At 29.6% G+C, this 21,426-nt stretch overlaps 1 protein-coding gene across 1 annotated transcript; it reads right to left on the bottom strand.

Annotated features, from left to right (window-relative positions):
* Positions 1–705: 705 nt before the first annotated feature.
* Positions 706–20,066, bottom strand: LOC122502346. The gene is made up of 2 exons (XM_043612357.1): positions 19,930–20,066; positions 706–2,034 (listed from the first exon to the last, which is right to left on the bottom strand). The coding sequence occupies exon 2, from the start codon at positions 1,893–1,895 to the stop codon at positions 726–728; it is 1,170 nt and encodes a 389-aa protein (XP_043468292.1). The 5' UTR covers positions 1,896–2,034; positions 19,930–20,066; the 3' UTR covers positions 706–725.
* Between the last annotated feature and the right edge of the window lie 1,360 nt (positions 20,067–21,426).

The following is a 21,426-nucleotide window of genomic DNA, read 5'->3' as shown; positions in this document are numbered from 1 at the left end:
TAAATAAAATTGAATTGTTTGGAAGGATTTATTAAAATTTTAGAAAATAATTGAATTCTTTTGAAATTTTTTAGGGGTCATTCACAAACTACGTCACGCTTTTTCAGACTGATTTTTATCCCTTGCCCCCCCCCCCCTTCGTCACATTTTTTTTGCAAAGATTTAAACTATTTAAAAAAATAATTGAATTGTTTCGAAGGATTTGTTAAAATTTTATATTATTTTTAGATTAAAAAAATCTAAAAATCAAAATTTTAATAACATTTCCCAAAAGAATACAATTGTATTCTTTCGGGAAATGTTATTAAAATTTTGTTTAAAAATAATTGAATTCTTACAAAGAATGTTATTATTTATGAAAATAATTGAATTCTTGCAAAGAATTTTATTAAATTTTTTGAAATTAATAAACAAGAACAATTAATTAGTAAAGTAGTTAATAATTGAATTTTTTTAAAGTTTGAATCTAAAATTATTCAAAAATTCATATTTGAAAATAACAAATTTTGTAATTTGCATAATAATAATAAATTTTACATTTGCTAGTTTTTCTATAAAGAAAAAGAAAAAAAATATGTTCAACCGATTTTAAAATGTCATAGAAAAATTTCACGCGGAATTGCCCATATAGAGGTTTATAAAATAATATAATGTTAATTACTTCGATTTACTGCTGGGTATTTATCCCAATTGATAGCACGTACATAAAATGATTATCAATTTATTCAGATTACTCCTTTTTGAAATTTGAGTGCCAAACTATTTGACGGATGTTGAGTTTTTATTGTTTTCACATTAGTAAGATGCCCAGTTAAAGGACAAGTGTACTTCTTTTTTGCATTCATTGACTGATTTCTTTCCTGTTTAACAATAAATCGAGGAAAATAGTGTATTTTTTTATTTTCCATTGCTGAACATGATGGCATTGTGACTACAAGGTCACCTCGATGAACTTTGCCAACCGGTTGTGGAAATAATCTTTCATTCAGTATGTACTTTTCCAATGAACCCGATGATCCTGATGACAAAAGTGTGTGTGTTGAACCATGAGTATCGAAATAATTTTGCTCACGAAATTTATATACTTTTGATAGTGGATTTTCTCGATGGTTGATTAATTTATCTTGACTTACTTTATCAGAAAATGCATTTCTATGTTTCAAGTAGAAATTACATTCGCTAAAGTTATCATAGTCGAATTTTTCATGATTCCAATTCTTAATGTTAGATTGAGAGGATTGGTTACGATCTTTCGAAGTGAAGTTGCAATTTTTTGTTTTTTGTAATTGCACACTTTCTGAAGTGCATAAAGTTTTTTTAGATGATATTGTTCGTTTTATTAATTTTTCTCTCAAAGATTTCTTGGAATTAATTTCTGATTCTTCGCTTTGATGTGAATGAGATTTTTTACAAACATCTATTGAATTATGAAAATTGATTTCGTTATTTGATTCTGATTGAATATTTCTACAAAACGAGTGTATTGGTTTGGAATGATTTTGTGCTGCATCGCCAGCTTCTAAAGATGGAGAAACATATTTTGGTAGTGCTTGTAATTTATCATCGAAAAGATTTTGCGTGGATGAAACTTTTTTTTGGAGAAATTCAGATTGAGGGGAGTAATTTATTTTACGAACTCTTCTTACTGTTTCACAACTGATGGGAGTTAGTATTGCACGTGACTGACTATCGTTACTTTCGACCCAAGCCATTGGTCTTAAATCTGTAAAACTTTTGCAGTGTTTACATGCTGTTGGCTTAGCGACTTTTGTTCTATTTGATCTAAATTGCATTTTACGAGTTTGACGATTGCAATAACAGTCTGCAACTGATTTGCGAAATTGTACCTCCTCTCTTTTTTTTGATGACAATAAAAGTCTCCTTTGCATTGTCATGTTGGGTAGAGAGGATGAAAGACAAGGAGAATTATAATTTGCACACAAAGCACCAACAACGCCACTCGAATCGTTTCTCAGTTGCCAAAATTTGGAAATACTTGGTAGTTGCTGTTCGCTACAGCTTCTCTTTAGCCGCCTGAAATGAAGGAGAAGAATCTGAATGTATTTTATTGTTAATTTAATTTAATTATTGTGATCAGAATGTTAACAATGTTATCTAGTTGTTCATCTGTTTATCTTAATGTAGATTACAGGGTGGCCACTTTTTTCATAAAAAAAAATTTTTTTTATTTTTTAAATACTGGTAGTTTATTAATCAACATGAAATATGAATATGGAAGGTTGCCACAAAAACTTGATTTTATTTAATTTTTTCCCAAAAAATATTTTAGTTTACTCTAAAAATAATTGAAACTCCAAATTATGTTCATAATACATTTTTTTGAATATCTGTAATTGTAAAACCATTTGGAACTTAAATAGATTTTTTGAAATAATTATATTTAATTATTATCCATTATTTTTCCCTATTAAGATTTCAAAAAAAAATTATGATTTCAAATCCTTTAAAATCAAATAATTTTTAAGAATTGCAATACTGTAACTTAAATTAAAAATTATTTTCAAAATTTCAAATCAATTATTTTTTAAAAATTTTAACTAAAATATTTCTAAAATCCACTTGTTTACAAGACAATTTCATGAAATTTTGAATAATTTGAAAGTTTTCCAGTTAAATATTATATATTTAAAAATATAACTAATTTGAAAAGAAATGTGAATAAAACTGTTTCAAAAAACTAACTTATTCAGAATTTTTAATTAAAAATCTTTTACAATTCAACTTTTTTAAAACTTCAACTTGAAACTTTTTAAAATTCAATTTATATTTATATCAGTAATATTAATTTAACATTCTAAAATATAGAAATAGTTGCTTATGAATAATTGTAAAAAACGAATTGATATTAATACAAAATACGCGGTTTTTTATGAAAAAATTTTCTAAGAAAAGAAATTTTATTTATTTTTTATTTACTTTATTTATTATTTAAAAATTAATTTTTATAAATTTCGTATTTTTTTGTTCTAATTAGTTCAAATTTTTACTAATTCAAATTTGTTTTGTGATAATATTATTGCAAAAAAAATTTATAAATTGATTTATTTTTCACTATTTTATAGAATGTGAAATTTTTTCTCTTTCAAATTTTTTCGACGACTTTAATTAAAATTATATTTTGTTTAATTATTGTTAGAAATAGAAAGAATTTAAAATTAAATTTAGGGGAGACTGGAGCGAAAGGTTAAACTGTGAAAACAGTTAAAATTCATTATCTTTCGAACGGAAATATAGTTAGAGCATTGCATCTTTAATTATAGAAGGGTGTTTCACTTTAAATAAATGTCCGGAGTTATGTGACATTCTGTTCATTTTTGTGGTATCCATATTTAAACTTTGTTTTCACCCTACTTTTGAAAATTTTTTCGTAAAAGAAAATATCAACTTTTGAGTATATTTTTTGAATTTATTCTCATCGCGATTTTTTCAGGTCCTTATTTGAGTCCCCTGAAGAGATACCTAAAGGTATTTGCTAAATATCTTTAGTCAGATTTTTCATATTTGTTGTTAAAGCCAAAAATGCACCCTGGGGCGAAATGTTAAATGTATTTTTACATGTTAAAAATGTTTTTTTAAATTTTTCGTTTTTTAGGTTTATTTATTTAAAAATTATTTATTTGTCATTAGGCAAGTACTTTGTCAAAAAACAAGACCGTTCACGAAAAATAAACAAAAAAAAATTTTTTTTTTGAAATTTTAATTTATTAATTCTAGAACTGCTGCCGTACTGACGAAGAAAGTCACTACCTACATTTTTGACGAAAAATGAGTTTTTATACGGTTGAATTCGTAATAAAAATTAGAATTTAACTGTGCAATCCATAATTAAAAATATTAATTAGTTTTGGAGATAATTAATGCTTAATTGGCCTATCTACATCGATTTTGGTGAAATACTGACGAAGAAAGTCACTATCTACAAAACAGCGGTCCTATCTACAGAAATATCAGTATTTTGAGCCTCAGTGGCCGAGAAAAACTGATTAAAAAGACACTATGGGCGGTATTCATAGTCGATACTTATTTCTTAAGCAGCGACTTAAGCTGCCACCTAGATTCATAGTCGTGCAATAAGCATTGCCTTAAGCCGCAACTTAAGCATATGCTTGACAAAGTAAATGCTTCGATTTTGAGATGCATACCCAGTAAAAAAAAACTAATTCAAATGAATTGAAACGAATTAACATTTTTGGTAGGCTCCAATTCGTATTTGTCACAAAGCGGGATTCACTTAAGCTCTTTGTATATTCAATTGAATTTAATTCAATATGTACCAATTTGTCCAAACGAATTCGCATTCGAAAGAAATGGCCAAGGAATGCATTGAATTCGTGCTAAGGAATTGAAAAAAATTAAAGGCTCAAAACTTGTCCAGTGAATTGGTACGGATAGAAGGTTCGGAAGTTCAATACAGTTTCACGAATTCGGGAAAATTGCATCATGGCTCCAATTCGTATTTGTCACAAAGCGGGATTCACGAAAGCTCTTTGTGAATTCTTTTTAATTCATTTCAATTTGTTTTCGTTTACTGGGTAGTCCCATCTTAAGAATGACAAGTATTCATAGTCAAATAAGATGATCTTATTTGACATTGCCGGTGAACTTATTTGAACGAATTGAGGTTATGATTTTAAGTCAACGTTTTACATGACTTAAGCAATTACTTATTGTCTTTTTATAAATATTTATAATAAAAATGAAAAGATTTTTTGTTAAAAACAATTTAATAATAATTAAAATTTAATAATTTAGAAAAAAGGTTCAAAATTTATAAAATTTTCACGAGAAATAAAAAGTATTTTTTTTCATCGAAATGTTGAAAAAACATTTCGATGTGCATCCACACACATACATCCGGAGAATTTGTTCCCCATGTTGAAATATTTATATACGCTATACTTGAAAATTTGTAAAAATAATTGATTCTAAGAAAATCGACACCCTATGAGGAAATAAAACTGTTAATATTAAATAATTATTAAAAAATACTATTTTTAAAAATTTTGTAGTTCCAAATGAAAGTTAATTGTTTTACCCCTTTTATATGCACTCATGGTTCATTGTTTTAGGAAAAATAAGATTTTTTTATAAAAAGTTGCAAAAAAATTCATTTTACAATAACTTTTTTTAAACAAAATTTTTTCTGTCGTTTGTTTGTTAGAGACAATGGCCAAATAAAAATGCTTTTTTTCATTTCGATTATAAAAATACTCCTTATTTTTTGTAAAATTTCACTGATTCTGACTCAATAATTTTTTTTAGAAACAATATGATAATAGTTAAAATAATTTTTTCTATTTTTTAATACAGAAAAATTTAGAATCTAAATATAATATTTCGTGAGGAATAAGAATATTTCAATTTTCATCATTCTGGTAGTCATTTCTTGTATCCTTTTACTTTATAACTTTTATCCTAAAAATATTAAAATATGCATATTTTTCAGTTTTTTTGACCCCCCCTCCTCTCCCTTATCAGATATTTTATGTGCATTAGCGTCATTTTTTCTAATGAATATAAGCTATCTACTATCGCTTATTGGTAGATACAAGAGAATATTGACGGAAAAAGCCGAACGCTCAATAAGATCATCTTAAGCATTTGCTTGGTCAAGAAGTTCTTAAGCTGCATTTCCTTTACCAAGCAATTGCTTATTTTTGACTATGAATACATACGGTCTTAAGCTCGACTCATTCGAATAAGACCGACTTGATCAAGCAAAGCTTAAGTCCTTGCTTAAGTCGGGACTATGAATACGAAAAGATGGCGGAAGGTGCGTGATCGCGTGGAGTCCGCTCCTTTTCTTTTTGAGTTTTTCGTGTTTCAATTACGTTTTTCCGAGTCTGATTCCGCGTTTTTTCCGCTTTTTTCTGAAATCGAGTTTACGTAACAATTAGTGGTTGTACTATTAGTGAAATATTTCATAAAGAAAACAATTGTTAGTTTCTTCCTATAGTGAATCACGCCTCACAAGAGGCAGAACGCCGGCGCGCATGTGCGCGCTTGGCTCGCAATCAAGTTTTTCGTAGAAACATGTCGTCAGTACACGACGCCTCTACAGGGCAGATTCCATCTGCCCACAACAGTGACATGATCGAGGAAGATATGGACACCGAAAACGCAGCAAGCCTTTTAATGGAGTTTCAAAAGGGTTCCAAAAAACTTAAAACGAACACAGAAGATAAGAATAAATTTCCCGACGCTGTGACAGATGGCTCTACTGTCTCACCTGGTGGTCCCACAGATCGAACAAAAAAACAGGGTCCTAACACGTCCTTTAGATACCCTTTGACTGAAAAAGGCCACTGTAAGGTCATAGTTCAACTTGACCCTCAAAGAAAAAATTCAAACGAAGGTGACCGATTGAACAAAGTTTCATTTGGACGTCTTTTACACGCAAGAGACTCAATTCACAACAAAGCTGTTGTGGATATTAAATCTAATGGTATTGGCAAACTGTGCATACTCATGAAATCGGCCGTTGATGCTAACAATCTACTAAATGATGATCAAGTAAAGAATAAGGGCTATTTAGCCTTTATTCCAGCTAACTTTTGCAGATGCCAAGGAGTAATTCGTGATGTGCCGGTAAATGTATCAAACGACGAAATTAAACAAAACCTAGAAGTTCTAGGACACATGAGAGGAAAAACATCTGTAGCAGATGTTAGACGACTCAATAAAAAATTCAGAAACAGTGAAACTGGTTCTTTCGAATATAAAGAATCCCTCTCAGTTCTCGTTACATTTAATGGTACTGAATTACCTGACAAAGTTGCGCTATATAAAGCCTCATCTACGGTTTCCCCATATACACAACAAGTGCGAATGTGCCTTAAATGCTTACGTTACGGACACATTGCTTCTCAGTGCCGTTCTAGTGAACGTTGCGTCCATTGTTCTGAACAACACTCTCACTCCACTTCAACACCTTGTCCTCGCATTAATGAGGATCCAAAATGCGTCCACTGCCCCAACGAATCTCATCGATCAGATTCCAAAGATTGTCCAGAACTAATCTTTCAAAAACAGTTTAGATCTTATGCAGCTGCTAATAGCGTTATTTTTGCAGAGGCCAAAGCAGCCGTCAGACCAAGAAAAACACACTCAAATAATGTTCAACCACATTTCAATTTTTCTCAGGAAACATCTCCCATCACCACTTTACATCAATCATCCAACGCCCCTTATCAATTCACACTGGGCGATCATCGTCCAAGAATCAGACAATCGTTTTCTAATGTCACCAGATCATTAAAACAACAACCTGACAGTAGATCCCAATCACTAAGCAAACGAAAACACTTGAGTAACAACAATAGTTTAATCTCAAGTCATTTCGATAATGGTAGATCAGAAATCGACCTTCCCAACGGATTTGCTCTAAATCCGAAAGGAATAACTTCTAACCTTGACTCAAGTCTCTCTCAAGACACAGGTACTCCTGACATGTTTAATAACACAGACCTATCCTCAATGATAACGTTCTTAATTTCAACGTTATCGACTAGTTCTCAAACGGCTATTAATGAAATCAGCCTCAACCTGCTTAGTAACCTCTCATTTGTCATAGCATCCCTTTCTACTTCAACTCAAACTTCCAATCAAAACGGATCTAACGAAGAAAATTAGAATTATACAGTGGAATTGCCAAGGCATTCGTAGTAAATCTGGAGAATTACGCAACTTGTCAAATCACTTTGACATCCTGCTTTTATCAGAAACTTTACTTAAACCTACACACAGACTATATCTTAAAAATTTCAATATCATAAGAGCAGACAGAACAATAAACAAAGGAGGCGGATTAGCAATTTTAATCAGACAAGGCATAAGATTTTCAAGGATTACTTCTGTGTTAAATATCGATAATAGTCTAGAAACACTTTCTATCTCTATTCAGTCAACAATGGGAGACATCCTAATTACCACATTATATAGAGTTCCTTCTAGAGATAATAATATTTCGAAAGTAACTTGGTCCAACCTATTTACTTCTATATTTAACATTAATGAAAATAATGTTTTTATTGCAGGTGACTTTAATTGTCATCATTCTTTATGGGGAAGCGCAACCAATTGTCACAATGGTTCGGAATTATGTGACTCGCTTGCCTCTGTGAATCTTATATGTCTAAATAATGGTTCCCCTACTTATCGTCATCGTCCCAATAACAAATTATCCATGCTAGATCTTACTTTTCTATCACCAAGATTATTCACATCTACAACTTGGAAAGTGTGGGATGATAATTTAGGTAGTGACCACTTTCCAGTGATTTCTACAATTGGTGCTGATGTCCCTATTTCACAGTATAAATCACATAAATATAACTTAAAAAATATCTCATGGCCAGTCTTCTCTAGTACAGTATCGAAATTCGTCGAAGAAAATAATACTCGATTGATTTCAGATGATTCTACCGCCATAGAATCTTACGATTTATTTGTCCATGGACTAGATGAAGCAGTTAGAGCCTCATCTCCACAACCCAAAAGCAATCCGAATGATCTAAATAACCATCGATTAGCAAATAAAAGTAGAAAGAAGTTCATTCCAGCACCTTGGTGGAACGATGCTTGTGCCAATGCGGTTGCCGATCGCAGAAAAGCACTGAGGCAATACAGATTAACCTGTAACTATGAAAATTACATTGAACTGAAAAGAATAGAAGCTTCTACTAAACGAACTTTAATAGAAGCTAGAAAAAACTCTTTTAAGTCTTTTTGTGATTCACTAGACAGACATACGCCAATTACTAAAGTTTGGAAAACCATAAAGTGTTTCAAAAACAGATTTTCGCAACCTGTTACGGCTTCATGCTCCTCTGATCAAAGTGTTATCAACAAGCTTCACGAACTTGTTTCTGAATCTTGCCCTCCAACAGCTTTCTATGACCATTTTCCTACCAACTTTCAACAAAATGATTTTTTCGATAACCCATTCTCAATAATAGAATTAAATATAGCCATCTCTTCTTTAAAAATTAAGTCCTCTCCTGGACTGGATAAAATTGATAATAACATCATCAAACATCTTCCCCAGGAAGCTAAGTCGATTGTTCTATATATTTTTAATAAAATAATTTCTACAGGCTCTTTTCCTTCATCATGGAATAACTTTTAAATTCTGTTTATACCAAAATCAAAACCAAATTCATATAGACCTATTTCTCTAGCTTCATGCTTATTTAAACTTCTCGAGAAACTAATTCATTCCAGATTAGTTTGGTTTGTAGAACACAATTCCCTGTTGTCTCCATCACAGTTTGGATTCAGAAAAGGAAAATCATGCGCTGATAATTTAGCCATTCTTGCATCAGAGGTATGGACAGGTTTTGTCAATCATGAAGTCACAGCTGCCGTTTTTTTAGATATTAAAGGTGCATTTCCCAGTGTCTCACCCCATTTACTTATTGAAGACCTACGTGGTTTGGGTATCCCATGGACTATTGCTAAATTCATTTATAACTCTACAGCGTGCAAAACATTATTTTTCAATATTGATGGCGAATTAATAGGACCTCGAATTAGTACAGTTGGTTTACCACAAGGAAGTATTTTAAGCCCTGTTCTTTATTTGGTTTACACCAGAAAACTGCAATCTCTTCTACCTCCAAACTGCATATTAATTGAATTTGCAGACGACTTGTGTGTCATCTGCAGGGGTATTGATCCCGTTATATGTATTGAATCACTACAGGATTGTCTTAATATCTTCTCGGACTATTTGAGCAATAAAAACCTTGAATTATGCCCTCAAAAAACTCAACTCTTATTGTTCACAAAAAGAAATCTTGATCTTGAAAATCGTCAATTTTCACTATCACTCAATGACATCATTATTCATCCTTCCCGCTCAGCAGTATTTCTCGGAATCACCTTTGATGACAAATTTACTTTTGATGAACATTTTATTTACCTCGCAAAAAGAGCACGTAAAATTCTGAGCATTCTCAGAGTCCATACCACCACTTGGTTTGGAGCAGATCCCTCCATCCTATTAAAAGTTTTTGATTCTATGATAAGAAGCCCCTTTGACTACGGATCTCACATTTACACATTTAAACGTCTCAAATTTTTTGACAAATTGGAAAAAATCAGAAATGAAGCCCTTAGAATATGTGTCGGCTATAGAAAAAGTACACCAATAAATGTCATGCTTGCAGAAACTTGCGAACCTCCTCTAAGAAAACGCTTTTGTTTCTTAGCAAAAAAATACATCATCAAAACATTCTCAAATATCAATCACCCTTTAACAAATACACTTAATAATCTTGAGAGCATTATACAGGGAAAGAATCCTTATTTCATTCGTGACACATTTATCCTCATTATTGCGTTTGAAAAAGTTAAGAACTTCAAACTTCAGATTCGTAGTTCATGTCGACAACCCTTTTATGAATTCCCATACGAGGATCACATGTTTATCCCTGAAGTTGATATACAAACAGGAAAAATTATACAAAATAGCCAAAACCCAAATATGGAATTCCAAGACCTAACAATCGAAAAATACTTTGATTATTCACGTTTCTACACTGATGGTTCAAAAGACGAAAATAATGGTACAGCAGGTTGTTCATCTGTAAATACACAATCTGAATTAGAAATAAAAAGTTGGAAAATTTCACATCATGCTTCCATTTTTTCTATTGAAGCAATTGCCATTCTTCGTACATTGGATATTATTTTACAAAAAAATATAAAGAAAAGTGTCATCTTCTCGGATTCGCTAAGTGTCATAACCAACATTGCTTCAAGAAATCCAAATTCCATTAAATCGTATCTAATATTTCTTATTAGAAACCGTCTTTTTACAATTTTCAACCTGAATCGAATAATATCGCTCGCATGGATTCCAGGACATAAGGGAATCGTGGGAAATGAATTAGCCGATGACGCAGCTAAAGAAGCTGCAATCAATGGCGATCTCTCAAGAATTCCCTTACCCTGTTCAGACTATTTCTCAATACCAAGATTGGAACTGAATATTAACTGCCAAGAATACTTCAAAGATATAGGACAAATAAAGGGAAAATATTATACAGACGTGTTCTATAAAAAACAAACAAAACCATGGTTTAGATCATTCACTGCAAGAAGGCAATGGATAGTCTCCATTTGTAGAATGCGTAGTAACCACTACTCCCTTAACTGGAGTTTAGCAAGGAAAAACATTATCGCTTCATCCAGTTGCACATGTGATCCTAACGTCGATCAAGATCTTGACCACATCCTCTGGGCGTGCCCATGTTATAATAAATACAGAAAACAATTATTAACATCATTATCAAGAGCGCTTAAATGTCGCCCACCGTTTAGTAGTGTCCAATTTCTATCAAACCCGTCTACAAGAATATGCTCTCATATTTTTCGTTTTCTCAAAAAGTGCAATTTAAAAATTTAATATCTGTTAAAATAAATAAATAAAATAACTAAATAAATTCAAACTTTACACCAGGTGATGGCTATATGTACACACCTTAATGGCTAGTACAGTGCCAATGTAAACCTTGTGCATAGAGCACAAGGAAACTAAAGTGAAGTGAAGGACTATGAATACCACCCTATGTACATAGTACGTCAGTAAAGTGACTCGAGAAGACCGATCGATACTGACCCAGATAACCAGCGTACTAGTACGATGCATGTACAATACGACTATGGCGTATTAATCGTACTGGTACTGTACTCGCCATCTACCTTCGCACGGTAACAGGTACTGTACTAGTATGTCGTACCAGTATGCTTATGCTCGTATAATACGAGTACGATAATAGTATGGTGTACTGAAGGTTTTTGTAATTTAGTTTATCGTACGGTTACTGTATTCGTACTATACTAGTACCGCGTGTAAAGCCTTTTTATCCCTCCCCCTCTTGTGCTTTAGTCTGTATTAAGTATTAACTATTTTAATTTAATATTTGATGATAAATTTTCTGAAAGAATCATTACTAAGATCAATTTAATTTTGAAGTAATTTATTTTTATTAAAAGAGTTATTTTTTTTGTACCTAAAGATATTATGTAAATCATGTAACTTGTAACCACATTTACTTTTATTAGAATAATCAGTGTTTTGAAGTATTTTAATTAAATAATTCTGTAGTGGTTTTGCTTTGCTAATTTTGAAACATTCTTTAAAATAACTGTGATTAATAACCATTTATAATCTAAAGTACTTTATTGTAAGGAAAATAATCTGGACGTTCTAACCTATAAATGATAACACATGTATATGTGATCTATAAGAAAAATTATTTAAAAATATTGCGATTTCTATATATTTTATTGTAACTCTTGAATTAAAATTTTTTTCTCAAGTGTAAAGCACAAAACAGTTTAAAAATCAGAAGTTGTCCATTGTTGTAGTAATTATTAGAATACGCTAATGATAAAAATATAAGCATCATGACAAAGCAAAACCACTTGAGATTAATAGTATACACATATTACATATAGATGAATAGAAATTAAACCACTGATTTCTAATTTAAATATAATGACACATGTTACAAATATTAAAACTTTTGTATTGCATCCTAAAAGTCAGCTTTTCAACAAAAAATCATTGCACCATGTGCACTGGAGGCATATGTCATTGACAACTATAAAGTAAATTAGGTTATGTTCGCATTACCACGCAGAGTACGGTGAACCGGTATGGTACTTGTATCGTACGAATATGCTGTATTTTCATAAATGACAGTACAACGTCATGATATTATACTAGCCTCATACTTTTATGGAGTACTTTTATTTTACAATTTCAGTCGTACGACATACCGTCGTTATACTGGTACCGTACCAATACGTATAAACTTAATTATTTGGTGCTGGTACAATACGAGAATAATCTCAGTACGCCGTACTGGAAAATGACGATCAGTACGCTTGGCTATCTGGGGATATATATAGATATACGCGTCCATTGAAATTTGAGCTTATGTACAGAGGCCAGTTTTTCCGACGATTTCGCACATGTAAAATGGTACTATCTACAGTTTTTCATATAAACAATTAAAATTTATAATTTTGTATTGTACCAATCGATAGAGCGTGTCCGTTTTACTCAAGAACGATGAGTTTTTTTTCCAAAAAATGTAATACAATAAAAGGAACTAATACAAACGCGTTTCATTAAATATGGACGTTCGACTTAAAATGTAGATAGTGACTTTCTTAGTCAGTACGGCAGAACTGTTCTAAATCTTTTGTTAAATAAACACAAATCTTTTATTAACTAAATTACTTGTTTACGTATACTTTAACTTATCTACTACTTAACACCTATCAGAAAACAGTTTTAGTAGGCTAGAAATAGAATTTAACATTTCGCCCCAGCATGGGGCGAAAAGTTAAAAAAACAAAATTTTCAAAAAAGGACAAAACATGTATTTCATGCGAAAATATCAGAAATTTTTTTATTGAAAGTTGTAGAGGACAAGTTACCCTACAATATTGATATATAAATATTTGCATCTACGCGGATTATATTGCCTAAAAAAATCATTCATGCAAAATTTAACCTATCGCCCCAGTCTCCCCTACTATTTTTTTATTTTAAGTCTGTTACATTGGACAACAAAATCATAATTTTCTTATAAATCCTAAAAATGGAATTTTTTCCAGTACTTTTGATAAAATTCCCTGACAAAATAAACTGATTTCATAAAAGATTATTCAATCTTTTTTAATGAAATATAATTAATAAGTCTTAAAAAAAATATTTCTTTTTTTTCTCACAAAATAATCAGTGTCTTAAAAAAAACTTTCCAAAATCCCGGTCAAGATCAAAATTCACTGTCATTTCCCGGTTTCCCGGTCCAGTGTCCACCCTGGATTAATTATAAAATTTAAGTTTAGAACTTACAAAGTTTGTAAACAAAATTTGTTTAATTCCTTGTTAACTTTCCACGAGTTTTCTTCTAATTGAGCCAATAAAGTGCGACTTTTCTTTCGTAATTTTGCAACATGAGTTTCAAGAGGAGAATATGCCATACCAAAATGAGCATTTGTTGTGATCTTTACATATTCCTTTTATGAAATAAATTATTATTTCTTCTAATTAAATTTACGAAGTGTCTATACGTCCGGCTAGTCGGACGAAATATTTCGTCTAAACGTCCGGATATACGGACATATAGCTCCCAAAATATTTCATCCGGCTATTTACTGTATGTACTGGTGATAAGCGTTTGACAGTATCCGGATAAAATAATGAACTTTATAATTCGTCCGTCTATTAGATTTTTACAAGTATAATATATTCCTTGAATGTTTTTGACATTTTTAGGTTATGAATTATAAAATTAATTTGATAACTAAATGCGAAAACATAATATGCATAATAATAGTAATAACAATTATAATTATTGTCATTCTATAATTATTATATTAATTTTTCGGAGTGTCTATTTGGCCCGTCAGCGGGCCAAATAAGTTACTTTTATTATTTGGACCGTCACCCCAGTTCCATACATTTCAAGACGGGCCAAATAAAAAAAGTAGTTTATTTGGCCCGTCAGATAACAAATTAGCTGTAATTAATAACAATAGATTATTATTATTACTATTTTTACAAATAGATTAATTTAATCACCAGGTACTATTTTTTACATGAATTTGACATGCAGGTAATGTATATTTTAACCTCAAAGTAAAGATGCAAATTATAAACATATTTAGTACATAATATTATAAATTATATTTAAAAATAATTTTTAAAAGTAAACAATAAAATTCTTTAAAATATAAATGAATCATAAATCATAAAATATCAATGAAAATTTCCAATTTCCAATTTCATTTTTTAAAATTATTTACGGGAATTTAACTAAAAAAAATTTCAATTGCTTTTCTTGAAAAGGCTAATTTTTATTCATAGTTAAATAAATATTTAAATACTTATTTACTTTTTCAATAATTTCACTTTTTCTCACTTTAACTGTAATTATTCTAAAATTTAACTTTTTAAAAATATAAAAATTAAAATATTATTTTTACATCAATAATGAAAATTTCCGAAGTATACAATTTTTACATTCTCATAAAAAAATGAGAAAGTCTTGGATTTGTGCGATTTTTTTTAATTTAATTATTTCTTAAAATTTTGTTTATGAATTCTTCCAAAGGACTTTATAAAATTTTTTTAGAGTTATAATTGCTGTGAAAATTTTAATATTTATAAAAATAATTCAATGTTGGAGAAGGATTTTATTTAAATTTTTTAAAATAACTGAATTTCTGAAAATAATTTTTTTATTTATATAAATAATTGAACTCTTGCGAAAAATGTATTTATTTATGAAAATAATTGAATTCTCACCTCACGTAGAATTTTATCAAAATTTTGTTTATAAATAATATTAAATTCTTTCGTGAAATTGTATTAAAATAGTAGATTTTTAAACTAATTGAGTTTTAGAGAATTTGATTATTTGCTAAAATAATTTATTTTTTTGTGCAAAATTCGTTTGTTTTTTAAAAATAATTCAATCGTTTCAAAGAATTTTATTAAAATTTTTAAGAAGAATTTTCTTATTACATTACCTGTCAAATTCATGTAAAAAATAGTACCTGGTGATTAAATTAATCTATTTGTAAAAATAGTAATAATAATAATCTATTGTTATTAATTACAGCTAATTTGTTATCTGACGGGCCAAATAAACTACTTTTTTTATTTGGCCCGTCTTGAAATGTATGGAACTGGGGTGACGGGCCAAATAATAAAAGTAGTAACTTATTTGGCCCGCTGACGGGCCAAATAGACACTCCGTTAATTTTTTGCTTTTTTATAAATATTTACAAAAAATATTTTATAATAAATTTTTTTCAGATAAATAAACATCAAAATATATTCTATGCAGAGTTTACAAACACATATTTGTTAAATAAATAATGTAAATAGAAGACTAACATTTATTTATGTATATATCTTTTTTTTATTTATTTATTTAAAAAATGTCTATAAATTAAGAATACAATATTTTTTAAAGATTGTATGTAAGTCTTAAAAAAATTATTGTTCACAAAAATATTTTGGGACGCCTGTATATTTCCGGAATTTAAAAAGTTCTAATCGTAGTTTTATCCATTTAAAAAGTTTTAAATGTTAATGAAGTGAGTTTATCATAGAATTTATTTTTCAGCAAATAAGCAAATTATCCGATTCGCATTTACTAAATAATATAATTTATTTAAGGGTAACACCATTCTAGAGCCAGAAAAAGAGACCTATATTTTTGATGATTTATTTTGAGAAAATGAAAAATAGAATTGGATTTCTTTTTGGAGGATTTATTAATTATACATATTGAAGTGTGGAAATTTTTTTTTAAAATTATATAACAAAATGGCGGTGGTAAATTTCATATTCAAAATCGACTATTTTTTATGGCCGGAAAGGTTTCTTGAAAAGTTTAAGTCCTGGAACAAAAAGTAAAGAAATTTTACAAACTAAATACTATAAACTTTGGAACTACATACAGATTTTTTAATTTGATGTAAACTTTATTTTTTATAAACAATTTACTTTTTATTACTCTTTGGCAAAAAATCGATTATTGTACCCAAAAGTGCGCGATTTTTACAAAAATTGATATATAAAAAACCCTTATGCACTTCCAAAGTTTACATGGAGAAAAATATAAAATAACTTTTACTACTTTTATAGTAAAAAATTTACCGGAAATTTTTTTCTATAAAAGTAGTAAAAGTTATTTTATATTTTTCTCCGTGTATATTATATACATCATGAAATTTCTTTGTTTTCTGTTCCAGGACTTGAACTTTTCAAAAACTCTTTCTGGACGTTTTGTTAAGAAAAAGATTAGTCGATTGTTACTATAAAATTTATCGTCGCCATTTTGTTATAAAATTTAAAATAAAAATTTTTTTCTTCACTTCAATATGTATTTAACAAACCCTCCAAAAAGAAAACCTATTCCTTTTTTCATTTTCCCAAAACAAATCATCAAAAATTGGTCTTCTTTTCTGCCTCTAGAGTGGTGTTAACCCTTAAATAAAATAATTTTTTTGAAGAAGAGTAATAGTTCTATATAAATGTTACAGTTAGGGGAAAGGTGTACGAGATGATCCCCTGGGGCAAGATGATCCTTTTAAATTTTGGAGAGCCTATTAGCGTAATCTTTTAGGCAAATACGGTAATAGGTTGTCAATGACATACCTATAAATCAGTCAAACTGTCATGACAACACGCGTCATTAAAAAAATTCTATTGTAAAAAATAAAAATTTCATACTTTTGATCTAAGGAAAGCTTAACTTTGTACTTAGATAACTTTTGTTGTAGCAGCTGAAATTCCATTTTTCTTGTACTCACAGCTTCAGTATATCTTCAATTAAGTGTTCTGATTGTTATTATGGAATAACAGAGCTCGTAGGTTAAGTTACGAACAAATTACAAAATAATGGCATTTGGGGCAAGATGATCCCTCAATGGGTGTACAAGATGATCCCCCCTGATTCCCATGTATTTCGTCTCACCTCAAAGTGAATTTTCTAGTATTAATAAAAAATTCAATTTTTCTCTCTTCTTATATGTTTTTATTATCAAAACTAACTTATTTCAAACAAAAAGTTGAAATCTACATCTATTTTATTAATTTTCTTGTTGTAGACAATGCCTCGTAATTATAAAATGGAAAAATGAATCTTGGTGAGTGTTCAAAGGCATTTATAACCTAAATAAAGCATATTTAATATTAATATATGTTATTTCTTCAATTTAGTCTCCTTTTCCAATAATTGGGGTAAGATAAACCTACGGATCATCTTGCCCATGCTAGGGGGATCATCTTGGACACCCCGGTGTCCAAGATGATCCTTTTGTAAGGTTTTAGAAAAATTAAATTTACTTGTAAAATATTAATTAGCTGCATACATTTCTAATCAGAAAAGTTAGATGGATTAATTATCTACTAGTTCGTACAAAACAAACTCAAAAATGCTGATTTTTCTTTGAATAATGGTCATTCTCCCTTAGGGGGATCATCTCGTACACCTTTCCCCTACTATAAAAGTTTAATCAAAATTATAATGTTGAATAATTTGAAATTTATTCATTTATTCAAATGCTGAATTTTTCAAAAGATAAGTTATTAAAATATTTATGATATGCAAAACTTTATTTTCTCGAACATTTATGAACTCAAATGTCCATAAAATATATTTTTTAATATTATTTTATAAATGTCATTTGACAGAATGTTTACTGTAGCAAATGTTAATTGCAAATAATGTTTTTATACTCGAATAACCAATTTTACAATGTTAAAGAATTGACTATTCTTCATTATAAAATATTATAGTCAATTATTGTAATAATAATTGGTAGTCAATTTTTTTAGATTAAAACTCCATTTTTTGGATTTTTTAACATTGTAAAAGTGGTAATTCGAGTATAAAAAAATTATTTGCAATTAACATTTGTTACAGTAAACATTATGTCATATGACATTTTTATAATCATTAAAAAATATATTTTATGGTAATTTGAGTTAATAATGGTTTGAGAAAATAAAGTTTTGCATAACATAAATATTTTAATAAGTTACCTTTTGAAAAATTCAGCATTTGAATAAATGACAACTAGATAATATAGAATATATAACAATTTTACCAGTTGAATTTTCATCTTCTTCAGGATTACACGGGTTTCAAATTATTCAACATTATAATTTTGATTAAACTTTTATAGTAACTGTAACATTTATCTATTACTCTTCTTCAAAAAAATTATTTTATTTAAATAAATTATATTTTATTACATTTAGACTTAACATATTAATGTCAGAAGCCATTTAAAAAAGTCCAAGAGGATTCAAGGCGGGGAAAGAAGTGATTTTTGTTTTTTAATTGTAATTCCGGGATTTTTGGAAAATCTACGACAAAAAATACAAAATCACTGCTTTCCCCGCCTTAGATCCTCTTAAAATCTTTTTAAAATTGCTTCTGATATTAAAATAAATAATTATCAAAAGAAAAAAATTGCTTCCAAGTCAAGAAAATTAATTAAACTAAATAATTAAAATAAATTAACAACTTATTTGAAATTTCGGAATTTTCGTCAAATCTGTGACAAAAAAAAATTCAAATTCACTGCATTCCCTGCCTTACATCCTCTTGAAATTTTTTCTAAATGGTTTCTGACATTAAAATAGATAATCGTGAAAAGAAAAAAATTGCTTTCAAGGCAAAGAAAGAATAATTTTGGTTTTAGTTGAAATTTCGTGATTTTTAGAAAATCCGTCACAAAAAAATACGAACTAATGTTTCCCCATCGTTTACATGAACAATTTTATTAAGAAAAATTTGTATCCTGAACTTTTCAGAGAAACATTTTTTCGTTGAATCAACATTGTTAACTTCAGTTTCATTTTTACTATATACAGATAAAATTTCTTTCATTAATTTATCGGGACGTTTTAGACTCTAAACATTTTATCCGGCTGACCGGCTATTTAGTTAGTATTTTACTAGCCGGACGTTTAGACCCAGCTGTGTTATGCAGCAAAACGTCCGGCTAGACAGTATCCGGACGAATTTATTGCGTCCGGCTAACAGTACCCGGACAAATTTTTTTATCCGGCTAGTCGGACGTATAGACGCAGTGTATTTTTATTTATCTCTATGTCGACTGTAAACTCTATATGTATATTTAAATAACTTCTTCCCTTAAATTTTTCTTAAGATTAATATTTTCGTTTTCTAAAATTAAACTTCATTTTACTTAAAAACAAAAGTATTTTTTTCATCTTTTTATAATTTTATAAACATAACCTAGATATAGGTATAAATATTAATTTACTCCATGTGGTATATATATATATATATATAACTTTAATTATTTTTGTCTATTGCATTTCAAGAAATTACTTACTTCTTTTAATTGAACAAGATTCCAAATGACTGAGATTGTAAATTTATTAAATATATAAATGTATATTTATTATCTCATTAATTATGCGGTTATATGAGATCAGTTGTTGTCAGTGTCAAACTGATTAAGACCTTTCTCTAAAGTCCAACGCACAATAGGTTCGCGAAAGTCGTTCGCGAACGAGACGCATGAGACAGACAAGGACACAAATATATCTCTGTCATTTTCTAACTCATGCTTTGCGTTCGCAAACGACTTTCGCGAACCTATTGTGCTTAGGCTGGAGTCCCATGGTAGCGTTTTGCGTTGCGTTTTGTAACTAGGCAATGAGTGCAAATAGAGCAAACATATATCTGTATCTCTCTCACACTCATGGTATAGTTACAAAACGCAACGCAAAACGCTGTCATGGGACTCCAGCCTTAGGCCTTCATAGGATATAAAGGTAAAGGCGCTTGCACACTTCCAATTTTTGGGCGAGTGAAGCCGTGAAAATTCTCACGTAAAGTTTTCTTTACGTGAGACTTACGCTTACGATTGCGGTTCCGGTTAGGGTGCAATCCCATGTGAGCAGAATACGTCGACCGAAAGCAGAAAATCATGAGTGCAAAAGAGATAGGTAGATATTGTTGTTCTTTTCACTCTCATAATTTTCTGCTTTCGGTCGACGTATTCTGCTCACATGGGATCGCACCCTTAAAGATTCTATTCTGCGTTGGCCTTCAGACTGCGTTGGTTCATTTTTGTTCAATTTTTAAAAGTTTTAATGTTAATTTTTCAATTTAATCATTTTTTAAATAAAGTTCTATTTTACTTAAAATATTTTTTTGCTTAAGTGTAAAATTTTCTATTAATTTAATTATATTTTTAATTACAAATTATATGTTATTTATTATTTATTTAGTAGTAAAAGAATAATTTGTTACGTGCGGAGTTACGTTATTTACGCGCAGGCGTAAAATCCGCGATTTGATTCGATGTTCAATCTTGGTTTAATCCTTTGAAAAGGAAGGCGGAAATATTCAAAATAAAACAAGTGAATTTCCGTTAAAACGGAGGGAAAAACCTCACGAATAAGAAGGATCAATTAATAATTAATAATATTAATTAATCATTAATCCAACCAAATTCGCGAGTAAACCCAATACATTTATTAAAGTCAAAACATTACACAAATCGAAGTTATTCTAAAAGCTATTTTGGGACTACTCTGAAGTACATTACGAAAGAACTCCAAAGTAGAACTAAATTCGTGAGGGAGCATTTAGCCCTTGGTCCATGGCAAAATCTTTGCGCATGCCCTGTTATAGAGTTTGTAAAGTCTATGGAGTGTTCAGAATCACAACACCAACACTGCACTGCACTAATACACGTATAAACATACTCTACGTATTGAAAACATGTATCACAACAAGTGAACATAACCCTTTTTCATTCACACTAATTACACAATTATTAATTATTTACATCATATCTAGTAACAATAAATCTCTTATA

Source organism: Leptopilina heterotoma, unplaced genomic scaffold (assembly GCF_015476425.1).
Source record: "Leptopilina heterotoma isolate Lh14 unplaced genomic scaffold, ASM1547642v1 Lhet_228, whole genome shotgun sequence".
Classification (NCBI taxonomy): domain Eukaryota; kingdom Metazoa; phylum Arthropoda; class Insecta; order Hymenoptera; family Figitidae; genus Leptopilina; species Leptopilina heterotoma.
The sequence above is the reverse complement of the archived record's forward strand: the minus strand, read 5'-3'. Positions and strand labels throughout refer to the sequence as shown.

Excerpts from the sequence above, each read along its gene's own strand:
- LOC122502346 (XM_043612357.1), bottom strand. The coding sequence starts at position 1,895 with ATGACAATGCAAAGGAGACTTTTATTGTCATCAAAAAAAAGAGAGGAG.